At 61.8% G+C, this 18,402-nt stretch overlaps 2 protein-coding genes across 2 annotated transcripts; one reads left to right on the forward strand and one right to left on the reverse strand.

Moving 5' to 3' along the window:
• Positions 1 to 75: 75 nt before the first annotated feature.
• On the forward strand, positions 76 to 11,032 carry BESB_019720 (uncharacterized protein; the record flags this gene model as incomplete). Its single annotated transcript, XM_029360681.1, has 8 exons — positions 76 to 5,983; positions 6,461 to 6,796; positions 7,211 to 7,441; positions 7,869 to 8,100; positions 8,652 to 8,929; positions 9,081 to 9,187; positions 9,504 to 9,647; positions 9,974 to 11,032. The coding sequence occupies 8 exons, from the start codon at positions 76 to 78 to the stop codon at positions 11,030 to 11,032; spliced, it is 8,295 nt and encodes a 2,764-aa protein (XP_029216040.1).
• A 1,705-nt stretch (positions 11,033 to 12,737) lies between these two features.
• Positions 12,738 to 17,205, reverse strand: BESB_019730 (leucyl aminopeptidase LAP; the record flags this gene model as incomplete). The annotated part of the gene is made up of 9 exons (XM_029360682.1): positions 12,738 to 12,860; positions 13,093 to 13,249; positions 13,477 to 13,816; positions 14,219 to 14,465; positions 14,864 to 14,977; positions 15,408 to 15,504; positions 15,811 to 16,110; positions 16,580 to 16,803; positions 17,122 to 17,205. The coding sequence occupies 9 exons, from the start codon at positions 17,203 to 17,205 to the stop codon at positions 12,738 to 12,740; spliced, it is 1,686 nt and encodes a 561-aa protein (XP_029216041.1).
• Positions 17,206 to 18,402: the final 1,197 nt, after the last annotated feature.

The following is an 18,402-nucleotide window of genomic DNA, read 5'->3' on the forward strand; positions in this document are numbered from 1 at the left end:
GCCTCCTGTCTGTCTCTCTTCTGTAGCCCAGTTGGCGTCTCGGTGCGAAGGCCGCGCCGGTGGAGGCCGCTCAAGATGCTGCCGCCCGCGGCCCGCGGCCAGGGGGGCTGGGGATCGCCGGTGACGGGCTCGCCCGCGCGCTGGTCGGTGGCGACGAGTGCGGTGTGTTTGCTCAATCTGCTTTTCTGTCTCTCCCTCGTCTGCCTCTACCTGATGCTGGAAGAGGAAGATGTCTTCTTTTCTGCGCCCTCGATGACCAGGAGGAACTCCGCCTCATGGCTGCCGCTGAAGGTCCTTCCGGCCGTCCTCTTCGTCTCCAATCCCCTGTCGCTTCCGCGCGCCACCGGCGTCCGCCGCGGCTTAGCAGAAGAGCCAGGAGGCGCGCTAGCGTTGGAAGAAGACGTCGGGCTTGACTTGGGTGAGGGCGAGCAGGCTTTGACCTCTCCGCAGGCGCTGCCGTCTCCCTCGCCTCCGCCGCGCGGGGGCGACGCGGACGGGAGGGAGGGTGCGACGCCTCCGCGCGACGGCGCAGAAGATGCGCGCGCCGCGGCGGCGGCGGCGCGTCAAGCATCCGCAGACCCCGAAAGCAGCGAGTCTTCGGCAGAGGGAGAAACGGTCGCTGCGGCTCAAGAGGTTGAGATCCCGGCAGGAAGTGTCCCTGCGCCGGCGTCGTCCGAGGGCGCCGCGACGGAGAAGTCGAGCAGGACGCGCGGCGGCGCGAGTCAGGGGCCCGCGGGTGAGGTGAGTGAGAGACGCGCGGGTGGGCAGCAGGCCGCGCGAGCTTCGGCCGGACCTCTCTACTGGTTTTTTCAAAAAGCGGAGGACCTTCCCCTCGTCAGCGCGGTCAACAGACGCCTCAAAGACCTGAGAGCGCACCAAGCAGACCTGCGCACGCGCGAGCGAGAGAGCCACGCCACGCGGAGGTCTAAAGTCGACGACGCGCGAAGAAGAGGTGCGCAGCGGGAGATGGAGCCTGAAGCCTTTTTGGCGGACGGGGACGGGCAAAGTGGAGCAGGGCTAAGCGAGGAGTCTGGCGACAACAGCGTCGGTCCGCCTTCTTCTTCGCTGGAGGCGCGGCTCTCAGCTGAGCTCAACGCAGCGCGCCTGCTGGATTTCTCGCTTAGCCACGTCACGCTAGCCAGTCTCCTCCAGCCGCAGACAAGCAGACGGCGAGGGCCTCTGGCGGCGCCGTCCCGGCTCGCGGAGACGCTGGGGACTGTCTCCGCGGGCTCTGGAGCCCAACGCGCCCGACACGGCGGGACGCGCACGGAGGGGCCGGAGGCCATCGCCGACGGCGCGGTAGGCGACGCCGCAGGCGCTCAAGCAGCCGCGCCGGACGAAGAAGGGGAGGAAGAAGCACAGCAGAGAGAGGAAGAAGAGGTTCTCCTCAGTGAAGTAGCCCGTTATCTGTACGTAGCGAATCCGTCGGCCTTTCCGCCACCGTGCACAGAGGAGGGACGCGTTTCTCGCCATTCGGGAGTACAGAGCAGCGAGAAGGAAGACGCGATCTCTTCCGGCGTCTCGCCGTCTTCCACGCCGTCTGCTCGAGTCTGCTTTGACGCCGCGTCGCTGTTTACGGCGTCGCTGGCGCGGCGGCTGTTAATACCTTCCAGGGCATTGCGGTCTTCGGTCTCTGTGGATCACGTTTTGCAGAGTTTGGCGTTTTATCATTTATCGGAGATGCCTATCGTTTCGCCTCCGCATCTCCTCAGCCATCGCCTTTCACTGGCGCCTGCCTCGTTCTTGTTCCGCGCGCCGCAGGGCGCGGAGCAAGGCGCGTCTCTTGTGGGGTACGGACACGCGACGGGCGGCGGTCAGGGTCGGTGTGCGGTGAACGGAGGGGCGTCATCGACGGCTGAAAATGCCTGTCGCGCGGGGAGTCAAGGCGAGGCTGCCGCGCTCGGTGGAGATGCACCTTCGGGCTCTCCGTCCCCTTCCGGCGGCGGCGGCGCTGGAGAAGAGGGCGACGCGACGTTGGCGGGAAACGACGTGTCTGTGCAGACCCTTGTTGACCGGACTTCCAACTACCTGTACGTCTTTGTGCTCTACGCCAAGGACCCCGTCTATCCTTCGCCTCGCTCGGCGTTTTCGCCCTCTCCTGGCGAGCAGCTTCCTCTGCGGTACCGCACGCGCCTCGTCGTGTATCGCCGCTCGCTGTCGGACTTGCTCCAGGCGTCGCTGTTGAGTCCTGCGCTGCGCCGCGGCCTGTACGGACAGCTCGTCCGCATGTATCCCTACCGCCACCTTCCCGCGCTCGTCGGACCTGTCCTTCTCTCCGCACTCGTCGCGTCGTTCTCTGCACACGATCGAACTCACGCGGCGTCGGCAGCGTCTCCTGAGGAGGCCGAGGAGGGCGACGCGCCCACGCAGGGCCGCAGCCGGGACGCCCGGCCTGTCTCCGAAGCGCCGGCGCCATCCGGCGCGGAGGAGGCGGCGGCCTCGCCCAGTTTGATTCACGTGGAGATGCCGTCGCGGACGTCGGTTCGCTTCCATGCTTCAGCATCGAGGGGATCGGGGGCCTTTCGCGCGGACGCGGAGCGCCAGGGTCCCGCAGGGTCCCGTTCCCCTCCCTCCTCCTTCTCTGCGCCGCCTCGTCGTTCGCCGCCCGCCGCTGCGCCCCTGTCTGACTTGCCCCCTGCTGGGCTGTTTTCGGAAGCAACGACCACCGAGGCAGAAGCCCTGCGTGCGCTGGAAGGTTTTGAGCGCATCGCCCTCTCGGCGGCGCTCGCCGCAGGGGCGGATGGGGGAGGCGTGGAGGGCGAAGACGACGCGCGGCTGCGCCGAGGGGGAAAAGCCGCTACGGCGGCGCGGCTGCTGTCCCCCAGGGCGGTGCCTCTTCGCTTCGAGGTGGCTGCAGCGGCTGTCGAGAGACTGACGCAGCACTCCAAGTCTCACGCAGCAGAAGACCTGGCGGCCGCCGCAGAAAGCGCGGCAGAAGAAAAGGCAGAGGACCCGATCGGAGGGGACGTCATGCGGGCGGAAGCTGCCTCACTGGAATCGGCTTCATCGGCGCCGTCGAGTGCGTCTCCTGCCGCTTCTTCGGGGGCGGGCTCGCCGTCGGCGCAAGCTGCGGCCTCCTCGCCCGCGTCTGCGGCGTTGCGTGCGCGGTTGTCCGCGCACTTATTTTCGTCGCCGCGGTCTGTGGCGAGTCTCGCGCGCAGCCGACAAGAGCTGGAGGACGCGGTGGAGGTGTTGCTGTCGCCGACCAAGGCCTTGTCGCTGCTTGCGGTTGTGCGCGTCCCGCTCACGCTCTCGCAGATCACGGCCGAGCTCGTTGCCGCTTACGTTGGGTCGCTGGTGTTGTCTGTCCTGGAGGGCACTCGGTGCGCGACGTCGCTGTGGAAGCTGCTGGAGGCATGTCTACAGGACCAGCGGGCGTTGTACCGCTCTCTCCATAGCCCCTCCTTTTCCAAGCACCCCTGGGTCAACGTCTTGCCGCTCTACGACGCCCTGCACAGCCACTACGGCGCACTGCCCGATGCGGCGAGGGCGGCGGAGGCAGCGGAAGATGCGGAGGCAGCGGACGTGAGGGGAGGCGCCGACGAGGCCGCGGAGAGGAGACAGGCCCGCGAGGGAAGGAGGGCGGCGCTGACTCCCTGGGCGGTGGTGCGGCTCGGCTTTTCCATGGCGCTGGACACGGTGCGCACGCTGTGGCGGCAGCAGACGCTTCTCCTCTGGCAGGCGGTCTGCGCACTCATGGCGCCTTCGCAGGCGCTCGCAGAGGAGGCCGAGGACGCCGAGGCGGCGTCTTCGCCCCTACAGGCCCCCTCGTCGCGGAGCCAGGGCTCCGGCGCCTCCGCGCGACCGCCTCGAACGTCGCCGCGCACGTCGCGGCCGTCGAGTTCGGCGGCGCTGGAGCTCTCACCAGAGCACGTTCTGGTGGTGACGGCGGAGACGGGCGCGCGCGCTGCCGCCTCTGCCGCGGCGGCGGCGGCCCGCGCGCGGGTCTCGCCCTCCCGGGGCGGAAAGCGAAGGCCGCTAGCCGGGCGACAGGACCAGTCTGCTCCACAGCCGCTGGCGCCTTTGCGAGTGTCGCGGCGTCTCTCGCAGATCAGCGAAGTACTCAGCGCGCGGCAGGCCGCCGAGGACGACCCTCCGCCCTGGCGCGTCTTCCGCGAGGCGCCGGAGGCTCCGTCTCCATTCGGAGAAGGGCTCGGGAGCGCGCCCGCGGACGAGGCCGGAGAGAAGGGCGAGCCGGGCGGCGACGAGGAGACAGACCTGGCGAATCGCGTGACGCGCAGAAGACAAGGCAGAGGCGGCGACGAGGCGAGAGCGAGCGCGAGGCGGAGAAGCCTCGTTGACGCCTCACACGGACCTCTGACGGATGGGGGCGACCACGCGAACGCGTGGGAGGAACTTGTTTGCCTCGTGTCCAGCGGCTTGCGCAGGTGCAACCCGGTGGCGTGGCTGCTCGACAAATTCGCTGCAGAGGAGACGGAGGCGGACCGCGGCGGGGAGGAAGAAGAGGACAGCGAGGAAGAGCGCGGCATGCGCAGCGAAGGGCGCGGCCCCGATGCGGTCGCCGCGGATGAAGACATCCGCGGGGGACCGAGTGGACGCCACGGAGACTCGAAGCAGCCTCTCTCTGCTGAGACGCGCTTGGCGGAAGGAGACAGGGAAGCGAACGAACAGAATGCGGACACGCTGCAGGACGCTTCCAGCGGAAGCGTGGCAAGCGGGACAGGAGGGGACGCAGAAGCCTCGGCTCGCGCGGCAGACTCCTCGGCAGATCCGGTCGCTCTGCTCCTCTCGCTGCTCTCTCCGTCAGGTCAGACGCCAGCGCCTGCGGCGGCGGCAGACGACAGTTTCTCCGCTGCAACCCCGACTTTCGTGTCTCCTTCAACGATCGCGGCGTCGCTGCGAGGCTTCCAGCTCGTGCGCTCGTACGTTTTCGAAGGCGAAAGGGCGTGGCTCGCCGTGGATCAAGAGACGGTGTCTGCGGCTGTCGTGTACGGACAGCCGGACGGGCTGGACGTGCACTGGAAAGTGACCTTTTTTCCGCGGCTCGACCGCACCGCGACCCGCGTGCTCACACGACGGAGACGTCAACTATATCGCTCGCTTGTCCGCTCAGAAATGCAGGCAAGCAGGAGAGAAGCGAGCCGAGACGTCGTTGCGGGCGCAGTGGAGGACGGGCTGGAGGCCCGCACGGCACAAAAAACAGTCGCGCTCGGGGAGGAACGACCGCAGAGCAGGGCGGTAGACGACACGGAGAAGGATGAGGGCGGAGGTAAGGAGAAGGGCCGTTTCGAGCTTACAGCGAGCAGCGGAAAAGGATCTGAAGGCCTGCCAGCGTCTGCGCGAGGCGAAGATGTGCTGGGTGTGCATACACCTGACCGCGCCACGGCGTTGAGCCTTCTTATCGGCCCCGAAATGCGAGACGAAGATGAGGAAAACGAAGGAAAAGAAGGCGAGACAACCGCGCCGAGCGTTGAAGAAGTCGTGGTTGAAGACGCTCCTTTCCTCCGGCACAGCAGCCAGGGAGTCTCTCCAGACCCGCGCGGGAAAGCCACCGCGCATGACAGCCCCTTTGTCGTCTCCGCCTCTGTGGGGCGTGCGTCGTGTCTGTTTCCTTTTTCATCGGAGCTGGACAAGTCCGCTGCTCTGAACGACTTTGAATTTGCGACGTTCGCGTTCCGGGGCTCTGCAGCGGTGGAAACGGGATCTCTGAGCCCAGCGGGTCTCGCCTTCACACGCGCTGGAGACAAGTACCTCTTCCGTCACTCTGCATCTCTCGCGACCCTCCTCGCAAGCCTCTCGCCGCCTTCTTCGTCCTCTCAGGGGCCTGCGGCGCCCGCGGCAGCCACCCCGGAGTTGGCTTCTTCCAACTCCGCCGCTGTCGCGCCGGAGACAGCTGCGCAGCATCTCGAGGAGTTCGTCGGGCCTCGCGTGCGGCAGAAGGAAAATCTGGGCGAGGTCGTTCTGCTGCAGCATCTGAACGCAAGCGACAGCGAGGGGCGCGCAGCGTCGCGAGACACACCAGGTGCGACCTCGAGGGGAGGCAGTGACCCTCGGGACGTGACTGCCGAAGGGTGTGCGTCGGCATCATTCTGTCTGTCGTTTACCCTCTGCATGATCAACTTGACTATCTAGCGTTCACGCCTGTGGATAAAAATTCATAGGCAGATTTCTGCGTCGACCTCTCAGCTCGAGCCGGGCAAGACTTGCGCAGGACGTGCGCGTGAGACAAAGAACAGGAGACACGAGATTGGAGGCGGCGGTGAGGGTGGGGGGGGCAGCGTCGGCGGGCGCGCCGTGCCCGCTGCAGAGTTCCTCACGCATCAACAGAGACACGGGTTGAGAGATCGCGGCTTCGCCCCGGAAAGCGGTGCGACGGTCGCGTGCCGGCGTTGTTTGGAGCGCAGATCTGGGCTGCGAGGCGAGCGGTGAGAGCCCATGGAAACGGCTGTTTGCTGCGTGAATCGAACCTTTTAGGTGACTTTATCGCGTGTTTTTTCAGCTCTGCCGAGGGTGCTGGCGATGGTGGCGCACTCAACAGACCGGGCGGTGCGGTACCGCGTCTTCCAACACTCGAGCGTCCTCGTCCCTGCCTCAAGCCCCTCGTGTCCGTCGCGCGCGAACCTCCTCCCGCAAGGCGCGCCTCAGGCCTGTCCCGAGCGACCGCTCGGGACAGGCCTGAGGCGCACAGGCGCTGCCGGAGGCCAGCAGATCGCCGCCCAAGAGGCGGGCGAGGAAGAGACATGCGTCGGCTGGACTGTGGGGCGGAAGGCCGGGACTGACCACGTCGTCCGCGTCTTCCACCCCGGCGGCGACGGCGATCTGGGAGACGACGGAGGTTAGACCCGCCAACGAGGGCGCCTGCGAGGCGAGGGCAGACAGCACCAGCCGAAAACGAATCCCCACCTGACGCGGCAGCCAGCGACGCCCACAAATGCGACGACAAAGGATGCAGTGCGTCCGGGGCACTGTGACGGCCTCGTGTGTCGCTTCGTTCCTGACCTTTGGCTTTCTTTTCTACAGTTCTCACGCGCAGGCTGCTCGCTGCGCCCGGGCGGAGCTGCCGCGGGCGCGCCTCAGCTCGTCTGGCTGGCGTTTGACCTTCACTGGTGTACTGCTTGTATTACGACACAATATGGCTGAGTGGAGACAAACACGGAAGAAACTTAAAAATTTGGCGTGCTTGCACGCAGTGTTCGATGCACTCTCGTCCGTCTGCGCGTGCGTGTCTGGGTTCTTTTTTGTTCGTCAGGCGGCAGAGCTGGCGCAGACGGCGGCGGGTCTTCTGCGTCGTCCGCGTCGCATGGCGTCTACGAGTTCGTCAGGAGGCCGCTGTGGACTGCGACGGCCGATCGACGGAGCTTCGCCTTCGGCTACCTCCTCAAGCTCCAGGCACTCCGCACTTTCCGGCGTTTCCCGCCGTTCTTCGCCTCGCCGGCCGCCCGCAAAGAAGAAGAAAGACGACGGCTTTTGGAGGAAGCAGGTGAGAGACGCAAAACGCAGCCAAAAACTGTACACAGGCGTCTTCGGACCGCGTTCGTGCCTGTAAGCGGATCTAACACACGTTCGCTACACATGTACATTTTCATGTATACGTATATATATGCTGAGGTGGCTGTCTGGATGATTTGGGTTCAGAGCTCGACCTCGCGTGCGCAGACATACCTGTGCCTGCGTGTCCGAGCTATGACAGGCAATCCTTACCGTTGCTGCTGGCGTGCTTGCTCAGACCTATCAACGAAACATATATATATATATATATATATATATATATATATATATATATGGATCTATGCGTCTGATTGTGCACGGATGGATGCTGGAACCGTCATTCATGCGGGATTGAGTGCTTCGCGTGCAACTGCGCCGCGCCTCATGGGCTTCGTGTCTTGTTTGTCGCGCCCTCGCAGCGCTGGCGGCGGAGGAGGATCGCATCAATCGAGACCTCCGAAGCCTCGACGGCCCCTGGCGGATAGGAACTTTTGTTGGCGGCTCTCGGGACTCGTCGCCTGCGGACAGGAGGAGACGGTCTGGTGCGGAGAGCCCAGCGGCGCTCGAGGACGAGCTGAAGGATTTTGCGGCTTCGGAGATTTTCAGGGACTTCTGGGCCTACGCGCCGTCCTTCCGCCTCCTCGCAATCAAGTATGCGTACTCCGGGGCCTTTTTGAAATACCATTTAGGGGCGAAAACGACACTGAATGCGGAACTATTGAAGCGTGTTTCAGACGACTCGCACAAAAACTGTCGGTCAAGTGGAAAAAACTCGTTGGGAAAGGAGGAGGTGGGCCTACGCAGGCATAGCGAACTGAAAGTGGCTGGCGAAAATCGTCGCGCAGCGTGGTTCGGTGTGTTCCCCAGAACGCGTGAAAGGGGTACTCCGATGGCAGCGTACTCCGAAACCATATCGCCGCAGCTGGAGCACGAGAGGGCTCTCAGCTCCGTAGTATGCATCGGGAAATACACAAGTATATATATAGTTATATATATGTCCGTGTATGAGGCTTGTGGATAGGTGGGGCGAGCAGGCAGTAGCGAGAAGAGGGTGTTGATTCCATACCAGCACTGGAGATATGCGTTCATTTGTTTTTTTGGATACGTTCGTTGACGCTCACACGCGTGCTCGCCTCACCTCCCCGTCGATGTTTGGCTTCATCAATACGTGAGTCTCTGTTTTGGCTTGACGTCTCCTGCAGTGAGGATGGCAGCTGCATCGCTGGTGTCAGTGGCGCATTAGGGCTCTTTGTCCAGATTCAGGGCTCCACGACCGCGGTCGGAGAGGAGGCAGGCGCTGGGCCCTCGGGCTCCGGTCCGTGGGGCGAGCAGGGACTGCGAGAGCTTGGCGCTTCGGAGGGCGGCGAGCTCCAAGAGGGGCGCGGGCGACAATCTCACCTTCCGTTTTCTGCACGGAATTCCAAAACGCCAGCCGCAGTCGTTCGCGAAGTCGACGTTGCCGCCGCACTCGCACAAGCAGGTAGTCTACGCGCCTCGTTTTGCGCTCTGCTTTTAGAGGTCTCCGCGCATGAAGCGCGGAGGCCGGGTTGCTGACAGCATCTGCCTGCTCACACGCGGGAGTCCAGCGGTGCACATGGGTATTTTCGCATGCTATGTGTGCGCGTGCACAGGCGGGAGAGAGAGTGTCGATGCGCGACACATCGTCGGCATTTCCTTTTTTCCGCTGCACCGCTTCGTTGCCGCCCTCGACCCGAACGTCGTTCGGCCGGACTTGAGCGTAAGTCCGCAGCGAAACGCAGAACTTCACACGAGGCAAAAAAGTGAAGACGACACAGCCAGCTGGAGTGGGGGGACGGAAGTGTGCGACGGAACAAAGCGCTCACGAGGCGCAGGCGAACCGAAAGAAAAGGCCTGCGGAGTTGCCACGCACAAAGCCACTCGTGGCCATCTACAGCAGAAGACAGGAATCTGGAACTCAGAGCGGACTTCTTTGGGCGATCCTCTGGTTCTCTCGTGCCTGCGTCCCTCACTGTTGTCGACCGCTCGTTCAATTTTGTTTGTTTTCACGTGTTCCCGTTCCTGTTTCGGATCAGGCTCCTGGCGGTGTCCTGTTGGTGGTCCTCCTCGACGACGGGCGCCTGTTGCTGCTGTACGTACCCCCTGAGGTCTCCGTCGCGTACCCGTCGCGGCCGTTCTTCCACCAATTGCTTTTCTCAGTCAGCTGGAACAACCTCGCGGTGAGTCGTCTTCAGGCGTCCCTTCAGAACAGCACCAAGCGTGGCAGGCGTTACGGCCTCGACAGAGACAGCGAGCTTTTCGCGATCGTGACAGGGTTCCCCCGCAGGTGAAGCAGCGGCGGGGGGGCAGGGGAGGAGGGGGAGGGGGGTTTGCTACGACACTCACGGCAAGGTGGACTCTAAAATCGGCATTTTGTTTTGCGCATGCAGGTTCGAGACGCCTTGAAAAGTGCGCTTTTTCCTGTGCGCTGCCGCGTTGGTGTCGCGTTTTTCGGTGTTTTCGTTCGTATACTGGTTTCGTTTTCTGTCCGGCGTCTGGCCTTCAGATCCTGCTGTACCTGGTCCTGCTCCTGCTGTTCCACTTCCGCGGTCAGCAGATGCTCGCCGTCGACCCCGCGTTGACTGCTGGAGGGGCGCAGACGCCTCTCCAGTTCCTTCGTCTCTTTCTCTCTGTGTTTCGTCTGGTCCTTTCACTGCTGATGTTCCCGTTTGTGTCGCTCATTCTGGCCGCCGCGCGCTCTCTGCGGCTGGCGGTCGCGGCACTTTTCTCCCTCGGCGCGCTGCTGCGCCTTCTTGCGGGCGCCACGGTTCAGCCGCCGCCTACAGTTGCGCCGCCCGGCAACGCCGACGCCAGGCGGCCTGCAGCCGCCACCAGGCAGCCTCGGTCTGGGGCAGCCGAGACGCCCGCCGCCCGCGAGGACCGCGGTCGTGGAGCCCAGGAGACAGGCGCGGCGAGCGCCGGTGCAGCGGCACGCCGGGAGGGTGAGCGGCGAGTGGGCGACGGGGGCGCCGGAGGCGATGCAGGCTTACGGCGTAGACGACACGCAGGGGAAGGAAGCGGCAACGCCGACCCACGAGAAAGTGAAAACGTGGCGCTTGCATCCTCGTCGTTATCTTCGCACGTCGTTGCCGTGGCGCCTGCAGACCGGGAGCAGCCGTCGTCGTCCTCCGTGTACCCCCCCATTTCGACGCCGTCGCTGTCGCCGGCAGGTGTTCTTTGGGGCGTGGAGGAGAGACTCTCGCAAAGGGGCGACGCCGCGCCAGCGCTCGTGAGAAGCCCCGCCGCGGCCTCTGCGGCGGAGGCCATGGCTGTCGCGGACGAAGGCTCCAAGTCGCGGTCGCGGCGCAGAACGTCGTCGCTGCCTCCGGCGGCCGCGGCGCAAGCGGCCCATGGCAACGTGGCAGCGCCTTTGGAGTCTGCGCCGTTGCCCACGGCCTCTCAGAGTTCTGTTTCTTCGTCGTCGTTGGAGGCCGGACGCGGATGCGACGGCGCGCGTGCTACGGCCTCGTCTCCGCGCCCAGACGGCCGCGCGGCGCGACGGGCCCTGCTCGCCGAGGCTGCTCTGAAGCGACTGACCCGCCAGGAGCCCAGCGGGTCGGAGTGAAGCTGCGATTCGCGCAGTGCTGTCTGCTCCTTGTGTCGTTTCCTCAGTTCTCGTGCGTTTCCGTGCGGTCTTCCGTTCGTCGTGCCCACTGCGTATTTCGTGCGTCGTCTGATCTCGGTTGTTGCGCGGCTCGATAGAGAACGGCACCTCGCCTCTGAATTTTGCTTCTCTCGGAGTAGCGAGACACCGCTCTGTTCACGGCCGTGCCTCTTTCACGCTGTTCTGTCCGTCTGTTGTCCTGGTCGGTTAACAGTTCTTTTATGGGACGCAGCGCACTCCGTGGAGAGGTGCCTTCGTTGAGACACCTGGGTCCTGCTAGCATCAGCCCACACATAAAGATTTATCTTTTCAGAAACTTTCTTTGCTCCTCCCGCTGTACTCATTGACACAGCTCAAGGTCCCGGCGCAGAAGCAGTCATCTAGCGATTTTTGAAATCTGGTACGCGGACGGAACGCGAGAAGAGAGACACATGTCTAAGTCTGAAGCTGGTGCAAGTGGCACTGGGTAGCAATGCCCAGGGCGCTTAATGAATTCATTTTTGGCTAAAGCTTTCGCAGTAGTTCGTCATTAACAAATCCAAGATTTCCACCTCTGACAGTTACATACGAGTCCCCCCTATCGTCCCTATTGATCACCACTTCATTCCTACAAAACGACAAAATACGGCCGAAATCCTATCTTATAATGCCATGCTAACGTTGAAGAACGAACCTGACGTGCCTCAGGCCTCCGTCTCAGAGTTTTCAACTCCCGAGACAGTATGTAGCGACTCGAAGGCAACAGTGAAGCTACGCTGCCTGTCGTCATCTTCCATCGATGTTCTATCGTCGCTCTAGTAGGTCTTCAGATGACGCATGGAACGAATCGTTTATTGAGGGAATTTGAACAGTTCGCTGTTTTTTAGAGCGCAGTAGACCCTCGTCATTCCTTCTTGGGGATGTGAGTCTCGCTGTACGTTCCACCGCCATTTGGCGACCGTATTTCTCTCGCGACCCGGCACGCGACTTTCGCAGTGATTAGACAGCCCCGAGGCGTGTTCGTGTACAGCGATGCATGCATCTGCGCGCGAAAAATTTCCGCAATTTCGCACTAGAGGAACGTCTTCGAAGCCACTCGCGACACATGCCCTCTCTCTCGCCCAAGTCGCACGGACACGCTTTGTTGTGAAGTTCGTAGCGCGGAAAAAATGAAAGCGAGCCCCTCATCGGATGGCGCTGGGCGCTGCGGAATCTACTGGCGCATCATCACGGCCTGTCTATGTTGCGGCAAATATTCAACCTAGGGGATGCGGATGCGAATGTGGCTTAACTAAAGCAACAAGCAGACCGTCACATGCATCTCCCTCTGCAGCGAACGTGAACTACTGAGCGGCGCTGTCCTGTGGAGTCGACCTTTGCCTCTCCGTGCGACTTTTGCGTGTTGGGATCTACCCGCGATGCACCCTTGCGCTCCAGCGGCCTGGCGTTGCCGGGTTCAAAGGTGCCCCACGATCTCGAGAGCAGCATCAACGTTTCACGCGCCGTATGAACAGGGCATGCTCGCAGAGTAAGAGTCCGTTGCGGCGTTGCATGCACGGCCTCTATTGCATGCGGCGCGAGCGCCCTTACAAGGCGTTTGTCCATGATACACGCAACTCAACGGCTGTCAACGAGGCTCGCCACGCCTCGGGCACAAGAGAGAAAACAAGGAGCGGCTTCAGTTGCCCTAGTTCTGGCTCTCGCTAACGCTCATGACGTACTCAACAAGTGTACGTACCCCGTAGCCCGTCGCCTTGTTGCCCTTCACATCCCACGCGGTTCCGGCGATGTCGATGTGCGCCCACGAGGCCTAAAAGCAACAGAAAAGAGGCCCAAAAGGGGAAAATACAAGATCCAACACTACGCCATGCGAGACACGCACGCGCGACAGCCTGCGAACAGATTCCTTCATTGGCTTCTTGCCGATACAGCGACTACGCGAGAAAAAGCCCAAGGTCGCTGTAGATGAACTGCTGCGGCATTCCCCGGCGCGGCCTGCTGAGGCCTCTTCTGCACTCCTAAAACGCAAGCTCGCGTCTCACCTTTTCGATGAACTTGCTCAGGAAGACGGCGGCGATGATCGCGCCTCCTTTGCCTTTGCCTCCCACGTTGTTCATATCTGCGCATTTGCTCTCCAGGGCCTCTGCGTAGTCGCGCGCCAGCGGCATACGCCACATATACTCCCCGCTGTTCTCAGCACTGCAACCACAGAAACGCACGGAAACGCGAGAAAGTCTTCTGCTTGCAGGAGCGAACGCGCCGCTCAACCCGCCAGCCGCGAACCCCCACACATGCGCGTGTCGTGCCCGGTTCTACAGAAGGCACCTACATGTATCTATCTCTATCTATATGTATCTATATATCTAATATATAGACGCAATACTTTCTGTGCATATATATGCACACGCATACATGTATATACACACCTCTTGAGAATGGCGTTGGCCATGCAGTCCTTGTTGCTCCAGAGCCCGGCGTATTTGTAGCCGAGCGCGACGATGGCGGCTCCCGTGAGGGTCGCGACGTCCACGATGGTGTCCGCCTTGACGTGTTTCTCGGCGTAAATGAGCGCGTCCGCAAGCGTGAGGCGCCCCTCGGCGTCGGTGTTGCCGACTTCAACGGTTTTTCCGTTGCTGGCTGTGATAACGTCGCCAGGGCGATACGACTTGTCTGAGATCATGTTCTCGCATGCGGCCACCAGAAAGTGAACCTCCACGTTCGCCGGCTTCAACAGCGCGAGCGCGCGGGCCGCGCCCAGCACGGCGGCTGCAGACGCACACGGCAAAACGACGACACAGACGCGCGCGTCGCACTCCGAAGGCGTGGGGTGACAAACCGGCGAAGCGGCGGCGTCCTCCATCTCGCTACCGCCGATCTGAGCTCTTCTCCTCTCTATCCGCAGCGTCGTTCCAGCTACTGCTCGCGGTCCTCGTCACGCCTTCCACGTCGACGCGCGCGTGGGCTCATCGAGTTGCGCAGCCTCTCTGCGCTCACCCCGACCCCAGTGCCTCCCCCCGATGCTCGCGCACCTGCGTTCAGGATTTGATTCTGGTCTCCGCGCCAGGTGAATCAGACAGAGGCACCTACGTCTCTGTGACCTGAAATGCGAACGACGGGCAACTCCCGCGCCTTGACCGGCGACCCTGTTTTCGCTTTCTGTCTTCTCACCTGCGCCACCCATGTCGAACTTCATCAGCTCGATCTGCGCGCCGCCGGTCTTCAGGTTGTAGCCGCCGGCGTCGAAGCAGATGCCCTTCCCCACGAGGGCAAGGCGCCTCTTCTTGGGGTCCGAGGACTTATACGTGATGTGGATGAACTGATGCGGAAACAGCGAGCCCTTGCCGACAGCCAGGAAGCACCCCATCTTCAGCTTCTCGATTTCGTCGCGCTGTAGGACCTCCACCTCGAGTCCGGTCTGCGCGAGACACACAGTCGATACGACAGAGACCCCAGCCTCGCCCGGCCGTCGCTGAGTCGCAGACATGCGTCATGTCCATTGGAGGCGAGAGAGACAGAGAGCTGCCCCGAGGCACAGCCAACGGCGAACTACGCTGGCAAAGCCCGCCTCTGCGCCCCCGCCCGTCAAAGGACTCGCGCGCAAGCCTCCTCGCTCGCACCTCCTCTGTACGCCAGTACGAGCTGAACGCGCCTTTCATTGAAGCCAAAAAGCTGCTCTGTCTGGATTCCGACTCCCTTTCGAGCGCAAGAGGGCTGATCCGCACGCGGGCGCGAGGCTGCGCGCACGCGTCCCCATCTGTCTCGGCTGCGGCGCCGCGCTGTGACACGTTTTCTCGCTGTCGCTGCCTCGCTTACCTCCTTCGCCATATCGACGGCAGCCTGAGCGAGCGTGACGGGGTTGCAGTAGTTCGCGGGCGCGTTGACAAGCTCCTGCGCGAAGTAGACTCCAGGCGCGGTGATTTTCGCCCGCTGCAGGCAGAGCCAGTTCGACAGAGGAGGGGGAGGGCATGGGGAAGTGGATGAGGCGGGCTTGCGGTCTCAAGACACGCCGAGAGGAAACAGGAACGGACAGGGCGGGCGCAGGAAAGGCGCAGTGAAGCAGGCTTGGGGGGGAGACGGCGCAGAGGGGGATACGCTTCCATACCAACTTACTAGATACCATGGGTGCGAAAATCATCAGTACTGTGTAACTCTGTTGAAGGAAACCAGCAAGGAAACCAAAAGAGCTTTCGCGCGGTTCGCCGAAACTTCGTCAGGCGCGCCCCGGCTCGCGCGGACGCCCCACGACAGAAGAGATTGAGGCGAAGGAGATCGAGGGGAGCCGCAGCGACAAGACAACAAGAAAGGGAATAAGAAGATAAACAGCGGCACAATGCAGAATGGTGAGCGAACACCTTACGGTAATTGCACGCTTTGCGGATTCCGTGTCGTCGGAGTAGATGGTCAGCTGCTCCAACTGCGCGCAGTTCTTCCCTTCTTCGCGGTCGCCCTTGAATCTGTTCGGGGAAGAGCAACGCATGCAGCGGAGGAGAGAATATGCAGGCAATCGTCTGCAGAACGCATTCCATCTTCTGCGCGTGCAAGAAAGACGTCTCCAAGCAATATGGGCATCCCTCTACATGCAGACACATGGATGCAGCGCGGCAGCGCGTAGTCAATCCGTGTCTGTCCTCGGGGATCCACGAAGGTGTTCGCCAAAATCTTCCCCTCTGCTTTCTCCTTGTCAGACCTCTTGTGCCTTCCAGACCATCTGCTCGTCTGCGTGGCGCTTGCGGTTTCTTCCTCTCTGCCCTTCTTCTCACCTGGTGTCGGGCTGCAGGTCGACAAGGAGAGTCTCCAGGAAGCTTGCGAGGACTCGCTCCTTCATCTCCTTGCACTTTTTCTGGCCTTCTGGCGAAGGGCAGACGCCCTTGCACGCCGGCAGAACGAGCGCGACCTTCTTTGCCTTCTCTCCCGCCCCGCGGAGGAGCAGGCCCGCCAACGCAGAGCCCGCCTTCGTGACCGACGCGGGACTCAGGTCAGCCATGGAACCGAAGCCGAGCGCCGCGAGGCTCTTCACCGCCGGTGAGGACTTGGAGGGCAGCCGCACGCACACGTGCCCGCTGAAAAATGTCCAGGACGGGTTCACACGAGAAGCAAATGGCAGCAGATGAAAGACACAAACCTTCATACGTATGTACATATATATGGATACAAAAGACGCAGACAGGCGCCAACGTTTCGCTGCCGCCGCCCGGCGACGGCACAGGCACCGACTCCGACGCAAGAGGGACTCGCGGGCGTCTGCGGTTCACGAGACGCAGTCGCGAAAGTGGCTCTGCCGAAGAGCTGCGGAGCTCCTCGGTCCGCCCTGCCTTGCAAACAGTCGCAGGTACACCTCAAGTATTGAAATATAGAAGAAGACAGAATAGAGGTGTTTTGACTGAGAGATACAAATGAGCGCGTGGACAGAACCGCGAGTGTCAAATGACCGTGGGAGATGCGCCCATGATTGCTCTCAACACACATATCTGAATCCACGAAACAGACATGCGTGTTTGCGTCCAGCGCTCACATCAGGAATGTGCCTACCCCATCTTGGCTTTAAAGTCCGCGGCTTCCACAGCTTCCTTGAGCATGCCTTGTCCAACGGCGTCGTCAAGCTTCTGCGCGATCTCAGGGAGCTCGACGGGCCCTTTGGCCGCCGGAGGCAAGCCTGAGTCGTCGTGGAAGCTTCCCGGGGCGAGGACGGTGAAGACAGCCAAGTCGCCGCTGAACTTCTCTGCCTCGCTGATGTCCAACGCTTCCATCTGAACCTGCAGACACCACCCGACACACAGCCTGAGACCGACAGGGATCTTCAGGACGCGCAGCTCACGTTCCCACGCAACTTAGAGACACGCACAGGAGAGGTGTGGTGAAGATGAAGGACAGCCTCTGGATTGTATTCGTGCCTGTGTATCTTGGCTTAGACGCGGACTCGCGGCAGTCGGTCCAGCCTCGTCGCCGGCGCTCGTATAGAAGTGGAAATGCGAAAATGCGCGTCTGTGTTTGTTCATCTGTACGCCTCGTCGCAGGAGACGAGTCCGAAGGCCACGACGGCGGCTGCACGTGTGTCAGGAGAAGCGTCTCACCTTGGAAGCAGGCTGGCAGCCCACGAGTGGAATCGCCGTCGGGTCTGTCTTCACGACAGTGGGAGGCGCAGGAACCGTCGACATGGTGTCAGGGAGCTGAGGTGATGCAGAAGAGAAGCGAGCCGACGCCGTTGCAACGAATGAGGAGGAAAACGAAGAATGCAGAAGTTCTGCGCGCGTCCCGGGAGTTCCTCTCAACTGAGAAGGGTGAACAGAGTGCGTTAAGGGCCGCAGACACGAAGAAAGCGGGTGGGAACCTCGAGGTGAGAAAGGGATTCCTCCTAGAGGCTTTTGAGCGCCGGGCCTGGCAAAAAGAAGAGACCGAGGGGCAAGAAACGAAGAGGGGGGGTGACAGGAACGGAGGGCGGAACGCGCTGCTGATGAATGAATATACCCAAAATTAGGCTTTACAGGAGAGGCACTACAAACCCACGGGCGCATAGTGAGTGCGAGCGGTGGATGCGACAGAAAGGTCGAGTGCAAGGAAGCTGGCAGGATCCTTGACGCGTACGACAGGTCGCAGACACAGGAGCTGGAAGTCGACGGGAAATGTGCGGACACAGAACGGCTACTTTGTTCACTGACGTGAAAAAAAGAACCACTTCCCCGAGGAGCTGTGTCGCACAGGGTCGTGGAGTACAGACACAGGATGCACAGCAACGGAAGTTGGGGGGTCTTCGCAGGACTGCCGACACGACGGAGACGAAAAAAGGAGTGTTTTGAAAAATGTATTCGAGTAGAAACAAGCCAAGAAGATGAGGGACGGTAAGGGAGGGCAGGCGACGGACTTTTGCCGAAGCAGACCGGAGGATTGCCTCTGGAATACGAAGAAGACTTACGCATAGTCGAAGAGGATCGATTCGACAGCAGCTGACAACGCGAAAGTCACTGCGTGCGTCGGTATTCTGTGACGAGAGAAAAGGCGAGAAACGTGAAGGTCTTTCCCCTGATGTCTGCGGGCCGTTGTGCAAGACAGGTAAAAAAAACAACAAACAGAGAAATGAAGAAATCACTGACATATCCGTAACAAAAAACTCACAACCGCAGGGACGACTGCGTTGGTTGCTCTGCAGCGTCACGCTCTCGGCACCCGGCGGCCAGCACACTTCAGCCACCCCGTAGCGCTAATACACGTATTAGAGTGTTGGCGCGTCAAAAAGCCGGAGTGTGTCTGCGGTTGCAGTTTGCAGTGCCTTCCAGTGACGCCTCTGGTCTCTGAAAGTTCGGAAAAAACCACCCACCGACCTCGGGAACTTGTTTGAACCCTGTTTTTCTCCAGTT

Source organism: Besnoitia besnoiti, chromosome XI (assembly GCF_002563875.1).
Source record: "Besnoitia besnoiti strain Bb-Ger1 chromosome XI, whole genome shotgun sequence".
In the NCBI taxonomy this organism is placed as follows: Eukaryota; Apicomplexa; class Conoidasida; order Eucoccidiorida; family Sarcocystidae; genus Besnoitia; species Besnoitia besnoiti.